The sequence below is a fragment of the Mirounga leonina genome, unplaced genomic scaffold (assembly GCF_011800145.1).
Source record: "Mirounga leonina isolate KUSES-001 unplaced genomic scaffold, KU_Mleo_1.0 Mir_172985, whole genome shotgun sequence".
Taxonomy (NCBI): domain Eukaryota; kingdom Metazoa; phylum Chordata; class Mammalia; order Carnivora; family Phocidae; genus Mirounga; species Mirounga leonina.
The window spans coordinates 20,548-29,712 of NW_023270446.1; the positions used below are offsets into that span (position 1 = coordinate 20,548).

At 45.8% G+C, this 9,165-nt stretch overlaps 1 protein-coding gene across 1 annotated transcript; it reads right to left on the reverse strand.

The window, feature by feature from the left end:
* Positions 1-917: 917 nt before the first annotated feature.
* On the reverse strand, positions 918-7,668 carry LOC118018937 (pepsin B-like). The gene is given in 8 exon segments (XM_035017712.1): positions 918-1,070; positions 1,297-1,395; positions 2,273-2,420; positions 4,440-4,615; positions 4,657-4,922; positions 5,422-5,539; positions 6,692-6,848; positions 7,613-7,668. Coding segments are annotated over 8 exon segments (1,173 nt in total).
* Between the last annotated feature and the right edge of the window lie 1,497 nt (positions 7,669-9,165).

Consider the following 9,165-nt stretch of genomic DNA (forward strand, 5'->3'; position numbering starts at 1 on the left):
TACATTGATCTGGATCTGATTTTAACACTAACTGTATGCTAACCTGTCCACACCCCACTTTCTTCCACTGTAAAATGAGATTGGGGTTCTAAACTCAAAAGCTTTCAGGTTAGGCAGGTAAAGTACATATGTGAACAACCTGAGAGCACCCATAGTGAGTAGGGAAGAAAGGGGTCTGTGAAAATACCAGAAAAAATTAATTAAAACTGTGCTGCTTTCCTCAAGAAGAAACACCATTTTGTAATCTGAGTTGGCCTCAGAGCACCCGTTTGATATGTTCTCCAATGTTTCTTTTTCTTCTCTAACATTCAAGAATGGAGAGAAGAATGTGTTGGAAGGGAGAGTGCTGGGAGGGCTGGTCACCTCCACTAGAGTACTTTATGTAGGTACTACTGTGTCCTTAAAATCTATGTGTGGGTCCTCACTCAGAGACCTCTGCTCTGTGTTCTTGCCCATTGGGCAATTCACAGATTCCCCCAAAGAACTGTTGCTAACTTTCTTTTTTTTATTAAGATTTTATTTATTTATTTGAGAGAGAGAATGAGATGAGAGAGAGATCATGAGGGTCAGAGGGAGAAGCAGACTCCCTGCTGAGCAGGGAGCCTGATGCGGGACTTGATCCTGGGATTCCAGGATCATGACCTGAGCCGAAGGCAGTTGCTCAACCAACTGAGCCACCCAGGCGCCCCTGTTGCTAACTTTCAATCTAGAATAAACTACTACAAGCAGAACACAAAGAAGACATTTAGAGGGAACAGCAAGGACGTTTGGAGATTCTTGATTTATTAGTTGCAGGAAGTAAGATTCTAGTGCACAGAGGGACCAGACTAGTCTAAAATGCTGCTGTCAGCCCAGAGAAACAGTAGGGCAATCCCAGAGTTCTGCTAGGAGGGTGGAGACAGCTGCCTCTTGCTAGTCTACTTAGAGAGGGCAAAACCCATCCTGCTGTTCCCAATGTCATAGACAGTGTAATATTCCTTGAGGAAAACATCTCCTAGAATCCACAGGGGCTGCCCAGTGGGGGAGGGCAAGTAAGTGGCCTCAATCCCAAGCGTGCAGTAGCCATTATTCTGCAGACAAAGAACATCAGGATATAACCAGGTGCATGGAGAGGCCTTTCCCTACCGGAACTTCCCACCCTATATTCCTTGACACTTCTGGGGTCTCTGGCTTCCTGTTCACCCTCAACCCTGCCACTAGTGACTCCCCATAGGTGCTCAGATGTGAGCTGGGACACAGAACAGCTGTTTGTGCCCATCCAATCCCATTTTCCTGGAGCCTGGAGTGCATACTTACATTGAAGACATAGGCAGAGGGAGGCAGAGATAATGGGGTCCCGCTGATGACAAAGGTCATGGTGGGCATGCTCTGTAGGGAGCTGCAGTTGACCACATACTGAGAGAGAAGAGAAGCAGAGCTGTAGAATGTCAGGGGACTGGGGGCCCAGACAAAGGGCCCGAGTCCCCCATTCCCCGTGAGACTCTCTTCCTGACCTTCCAGCAGAGGTTGGTTGAGAGCATGGAAGGCAAAGCCTGATTCCCAGGTACAACACCGACCAGATGCTTTTGCTTTCCTGGGCCTCCTTGGACACATCTCAGCTCTGAGATTTTGATTGTGTTGATATGGCCACAAGGAGTTAGGCTCATTCCAGAACACAGATTTCTACTGCCAGAAAGTACCATTTACAGAGAAGAAGCATGGGCACATCCTGTGTGAAGCATGTTCTCACATAAGTGTGTACCTATCCACATACTCATCACAAACACACACACACATCCTGAGGGACCAAGATTTAGTCTGACTAAACTAGACTCTTGCATACAGGAGGAGCAAACTACAGAAGTGGGTATAGGGGAACAGGGGTGGGCACAGGAGGCTGCTCAGAGTAAAAGCCAAAGGAGTATTCCTAGGGAAGAAAGAAACCCAAATGCAATGGAGAAATGCAATATGCCTGGCTCTGTTCATAGAGTCAAATGACAGTGCCACACCAAGGTGAGATGTGTTCCAAGGGCCTGCAATGGAACAGCCACCCCTCCCGACAATCATTCAGCCCATACTCACAGTTGGAGTTGGTGTTATTCCCTCCCCTTATGCCTCCTTGCATTGAGGGTTCATGCCTGAAAGGCCATGATGTGTCCCCACGTGTTCTGTTCCACCAGGAGCTCAGTTCTCCCCCAATCCCTCCTCTTGTCTCTCATGAACTCATTGCACTCAGGCTCCTATGCTGAGGCTGCCTGGATGTGCAGAGGAGCCCTGGCTTCTGGTTACTCACATCACCATTCTGATCTTGTTGGGCTCCTGTTGCCTTCACAAAGAAGTCCAAGTACTGCTGGGGAACAGTCAGTGGGAAGGTTCCCGTACCCACGATCCCCTGGCAGCCCTGGGAGCACAAGCCAGTGGCCTGGTTATCAATAAGAAACCTGAGGGGCACACCAATACAAAGAGAGTCAGGCATTTCTAGGGGTAGCTAGGTGGTGCAGTCAGTTGAGCGTCTGACTCTTGGTTTTAGTTTGAGTCATGATCCCAGCGTTGTGAGATGGAGCCCTACACTGGGCTCTATGCTCAGCTCGGAGTCTGCTCGGGACTGTCTCTCCCTCTGACCCTCCCCCCGCTCTCTCTCTCCCCCTCTCTCTTTCAAATAAATAAATAAATAAATCTTTAAAAAAGAGAGAGAGAGTCAGACATTTCTGCCATAAATAAGTGCCGCATCCTCCCTAATCTCCTAACCCTGCGGCTCTGAAAAGATGAGTCTTCCAAAAAGCCAGGCCATACCTTGACACTGCAATCCATGTAATAAATCTGTGTCTTTGGGACCACTGGAATAATATCCTCAGTCTTGCTCTGGTAACTACTCCAGCTCTGACTGAGCTCTGTGGGGAGTAGGGACTGTGTCTTATCTTCTTTAATCTGCCTATATGAGACCCAACACATAGTGCCAAACATAGCTAAAGTTGGTAATCAAATCATAAATACACATTGGGCACCTACTATGTACAAGACACTCTTAGAAGAATTAGGGTGATATGAAGAGGACTAACTTATATTCGCTGTTTTTAAAGAGCATATTCTAATGGACATGAGACAACACCATACATTAAGCCACAACACCATAGGGCAATAGCTGGTGATCTCCATAATGTAGTCCTATGTGATTCAGTCCCTGATCCCTCATCCAGCTTTTTCGGCTGCTCTACTCTTCCTCTTCAGTCCATTTATATTTTGGGTACTGTTGGTGAATCAAGGTACTTGGATGTAATGGTGAACAAGACAGACACCACAAACTTAACAGAAACACGTAAATGGTGTTTAATTGTAGCCCTGGTGAGTGCCATGAAAGAAATTCAAGAGGCCAGAGAGGAGGGGACTTGATCTAATCTGGCCGTGAGAAGCAGTTGGTCAGACAAGGATTATTCTGAGAAGAGATGCTTAAGGGGTGAGTGCAATTGGTCCAAGTGAAAAGACCCCTCTACTCCAGGCACAAAAACTACTTGTCAGACATCAACTGCTTACCTCTCTACTCATGCACATTGGGGTGATTCCACTGTGTCTACCCACAGATGAAGAGAGACATGTTGGGACACAAGCCAGTAATACTATGGGACTGAAAGAGAGATTGGGTCCCTGAGAGGTCTTTTGGGGGGAGGTAGGAATTTATCTGGTCTCCAAAGGATGTGCACAGGACATGAGGGGCTTCAGGTGATATAGTCAAAAGAGAAGAGGCAAAAGAGTCATGGCAAGGTGCAAGGACGTGGTGAAGTCTGTGCTGCACGCCAGGAAGTGGTGGGAAGGCTGTAGCGATAGGTAGTGCCCAGCTGTTGTATGGTCTTGAGCAAAGGCCAAAGAAGTGTATCTTTAAATGGAGGTGATGGAAATTTCCTGAAGGGTTGGAGTGTAGAAGTAACCGATTCATGGTACTAAGCTCTGGGAACAGATATGCTTGGGCTCAAATTTGGAAATTTGTGAAATGTGTGACTTTGGATAAGTTACTGAACCTCTGAGGCTTGATTCCTTTATCTACACAATGAAATAAACTACTGACCACCTCATACTGTTGTAGTGGAATATACATGCAATAATATATATAAAATATTTAGCACAGTCTCTGGCACATCAAAAACATCAATGAGAGCTGTTACTTTTACTGATGAAGGACTTGGTAGGACTGTGCTACTTGGGATAATGAAGCTCCCAGGAACAAAGACATGGATTCACAGAAGCCTAGGAATGACCAACCTGCTGAAATGACAAGTTTCAGTGACCAAGTCAAAAAGTTTAGTCAAGAGCTACATGTCAGGGTCTACTGAGCTCCAGGAACAATCAGCCTGAGGGTTTGCTGATTCTTTCAGAAGTGTGTGCCAGTGCAAGAACAGGAAATATTGTCACACTGGAGAACATCCTAGGGGTGTCCATAATCCACAGGAAATTTCCCCTGTACTTACTTATCGATGGCAATCTGCCAGTACATTTCCCGGGTGACAGGAGCCCAGACGATCTCACCAAAATAAAACTGGGAGTCCACACCTCCCAGAATGAGCTCCCCACCATACTGATAGGTTGGTTGGCTATGGAGACAAGGAGAAGAGCATGAGTTCCCACAATACACATGATCAGGCAGCTCCTTCCTCCCCTCTCACCATCCCTCTCTCTTTCAGACACAGAGGAACCACAGGACGAAGGGTCTTGTCCTCTGATCTGCTCTTCAGACTCCACCAGGCTGAAGGCACGAGGGAGAGGAGCCTCCTCAGAGGAACACCCAGAGTATCAGAGAACTGGAAATATAAATTATGCCCATAAAACACTTACATTAACAGTGTCATATCCCAGGAGCACAGTCAGGCTGCCACTTCCATAATACAGTGTATAGGTTTGCCCATTGTTTCTGTAGGTAGAGGAACTGCTGGGGTTGAACCTGTTGTGATTGACTGTGCAAAGATAGAATGGAAAGTTAATGTCAACACATTTTCCGAAATACTTGGAGGACACTTATCCTTGATGGCCTGAGACTGTCAGACCAAGCCTGGGGTTGGGCCTCAGCCTCAGATCCTTTGTGCTGAAGACAATCTGTAGCCCCAGAAAAGTCTGTCCCCTTGGCAAACAGATGTTGCCCCTTCCTTCCATTTCCTGAGGAATGGCTCAACTCAAAGTGACAGGAATTGGGGCCCACAGGAGAAAGCTGAGGAAAGGGAACAATGTAGAAAAGAACAGAAGCCTTGGTCTATTTCTGCTGTCTCTCTCCAGAACTGTAGCACTTGTGAAATGTAGACCAAGGGCAAGATTTCCACATGGTCTCAATTTAAGGAGGATGAGATCATGGGTATGCACCAAGAACTCTGGACTTGGATGCTGAGATTGTGCTCAATCCTGACTCTGCCCTGGCCTCTGCTACTATCCATGGGTGGGTGGTGATGGTGGTATACTCACAGCAGGCCTGGCTTTGGCAGTAGGTAGAGGGCACCCACAGGTTGGAGGAGCCTGTGTCAAAGAGGACCAGGAAATTTTGTGGCGGTGTCCCAATGCTGATCTCTCCAAAGTAGTAGGACTGCAAAGAAAAGTTTGTCACGCTCATTTAATAGCCAAGCCTTGTCCTAAGGATGGGGAAGACAGAGACTCACTATAAACCACATTTGGACAAATTATATTTTTCTCTTTCCAGAAGTTCTCCTTCACATCTAGAGCCAGATCCCCTTGATATTGCCCATTTTTGTCCCTAATTGCAAGACTTTGACTAGGTGAGAATTGGTCTGGCAAGCCAGTCTCTTCTTCCAAAGCATTTTCCACTTTGTATCAGGTGATAACACCATGGATTTACCATGCTATGCCAGAACATGCACACTTGGAAAAGCAATCACCTTTTCTCCATTCCCAGTGCCCAAACCCCTCCCCACATCACACACACACACAAACACACACACACACATAAACACACACACACACATCCTTCCTTTTCTTCCAGTGTTAGATATTTCCCCACCATTCCCCTCCCTCTGGTCACACAGTAGCTAAGGTGCTAGGAAATCCATAGGAAGGTGAGACTTTGGTTTAGTAATGAGAAGTAGCATGGAAAGCAAGAAGAGAACTTCACTGAGACACAGTTTAAGTTCTAAGTGAATTCGGGCCAGTCATGTCACTTACCTGCCTCTCCTTCCACCATCTATAGAAAGTGGAAGTCGAAATAGGAGATCCCTAAGGTGGCTTCTAGATCTGACACTCATGTAACATCTCACTAAGGACAGTCCATAGGACACCGGTGTGTTGAGATGCCCTGAGCAGACACTGCAGCCTCAAGAACACTCAAATACTTGCTCTGAGTACCAGTGTTTGTTTCCAAACGGGGAGATCTGTCATCTGGAGCCACTGGAGATTTTGCCTGGCAGCTTGGCATGTGCTGTCCTTCTTTCCCCTGCAGCCCATCACTGGGACTTCCTTTGGCTCTCTCAATTGACTTGAATATGGTCACTGTGGATCTCTTAACCACATAAATGGAGCTTCAGAGAATGAGCCAGTAATGAGAAGAAGGAAGGAAAGGGAATACAATAGTGTTAAGTGGTACCAACTCATAACTTGATCAGAGACTTTCCACAGGAAGGTGAGACTTAGGTTTAGTAAAAAGTCCAAAATCTAGGGGTCTAGGTAAGTATCCAAGAATGGTTATTAGCCAAGGGTTATGGATACCACCTCCCCTTTCACTTACATCCAGGTAGTTGGTGAAGGGTTCATAAGCAACAGCATCATTATTGTAAAGATACTTGGCAGCTGGATCAACCTTTGGGTGGTTCTTCAGGAATGTCTCTAATACACCCCGCTCTTCCATCACCTGGCGGATGGACTTGCCTTTCTTCAGAATGATTCTGCAGAGATTAGGGCAAACAAAAGGAGTGAGCTTCACCTTCCCCGTTAAAGAAATCACTTCAGTGATCTGATCTGGCGTTTTTAAACCTACTTCTACCCAAGAAGAGCCTCTTGTAAGAAATCCTTCTGGGGCGCCTGGGTGGCTCAGTTGGTTAAGCGACTGCCTTCGGCTCAGGTCATGATCCTGGAGTCCCAGGATGGAGTCCCGCATCGGGCTCCCTGCTCAGCAGGGAGTCTGCTTCTCCCTCTGACCCTCCCCCCTCTCATGCTCTCTCTATCTCATTCTCTCTCTCAAATAAATAAATAAAATCTTAAAAAAAAAAAAAAAAAGAAATCCTTCTGGATTTTAGCAAGTTCTGCAGTCACTTCAGCATTTCCAGCCTGAAAATCCACTATAACATATATTTGGGGTTTCCTGCTTACATACACTCTTTCCACAGAATAAATACCTGTTCCTTCCCAGTCCCTCCTCTAAGCTTTATAGATATTGTACATCCTTCCTTCTTGGCTAACAAAACACCAACCCACCTTTACTAATACACACACACACATACACACAGCATCATCATCATCATCATCATCATCATCATCATCATCATCATCCATTTCAAGTCTAGGGTCCCTGTGGTTTTTGGGTTCATGTACCAAGACACAATCTGCCTGCCTTTCCATGAGATCTGCAGGGGAAGGCCTTTGCTTTACCCTAGCTTGTGATGCTCCCTTAGGGCTGAAACTCACAGTGAAACTGAATCCCCATACACACCTTTCCACACCCTCTGAGAGGTGTAGACAAATCAAGACCAAGACCAGGATTTTCATGGTGCTGATTTTAGTGGCCCACAGACATACCAGGACACAGTGGCACACTCAAGGGTTGGGACACACAGAGCGAGATTGCGTCTCTTTTTTACACCCCGATCTCCCTGAACTTTTCACCTGTAGGCACGTGGGCTTCTTAGCCTTGAACCAACTTGTGCCCCTACATATCCATGGATTCTGTTTGTTTTTCCTCCTGGCAAGAATTACGGCCTTTAATATCCACTCTGCAGTCAATTTAAAAAGTGATTAGGGGCTTTGCTGATGGAATCCAAAGATTAGGATGTGATAACAAATGTGAAATTCACTGGGGACAAAGGATCCTGGTGCCCACATCTACTGGGAAATGGGTGCTGGCAACTTCTGCCAGAACAATGGAACAATTTGTTCTTTGGCTCCAAAGTCCATGTGCTTTTTGGAGATTTACAGTAGACTCTCCACTTCTTCTTCCCCTTTTCCTTCCTGTTCCTCTCATCAGACCCATCTATAGTCTTCTGATGTGATTCTCATGGTCCATGACACTCTGATCTTTATTTTCAATTTTTTAGTTCACAATTAGCCAACATTTATGGAATGTCTACTCTGTGCTCACTTCTATACTAAGCTCTGGGAGTACAAAGAAAATTCAGAAATGGTCCTTGTAGGCAGTCAGCATCCTGCCTAATGACTGACATATAATCTAATTATGAGATGATGTGATCACTCTAGCATCCAAATGTGTGTTGAATGAATGAGAATGATAAGAACAGTATTCATAAAGCAAGCAGAGACAAGAAATGATAGCTTGTGGCAGGGGTGGGGGGATGGAAAAGCCTTCAGAGAAGAAGTAATTTGAGTTAGGATCTTCCTGGTTGGTAGACGAGAAGGTAAGGAAAGTGGGAAAAGCCACTGGAGGCAGAAGCAAAGCCTGAGCAATGGCACCCAGAAGTGCATGCAGTTTGTGTCATGAAGTCAGAGAACACTGTGACCAATGTGGCCACAAGAGCACTTCTCAACATGGCTCCTCACAAGCCAAGACCCACCCAAAGGACCTGCACTGGGTCTGCACAGTCCTTATCATGCCAATTGGCTCTGGAAATTATTTTCTCCTCAGAATTCTGTTGCAATGGAAAGGACTGTAATGCTAAAACAGGGATACTCTTGATTCTACAAAACTATATTAAAGCAGCATGGATTCAGTATCCACAGTATTTTAACTTCTAGTCCATCAAACTATTTATTATTAAGCCTCATACTAATGGAGCACACTGTGGAGCATCTGGATCAAATTCCTGGAGCATAGTATTAAGTGTCTACACGGGCATGACTGGATGGTGAGGTGGACCTCATATGCCATGCTAAGTACCATGGACTTTATTCCTTAAGCAGTAAGGAGCCATTAATTTGTTTTAATCAAGGAAATGACACACTTAACGCCTTCTATAGACCCTTTACTAGTTTCTAGATTGGAGCCTTCTAGAAGGCTCTTCTCTGAAGGCTTTTCCATGTGATGAAAGAGGC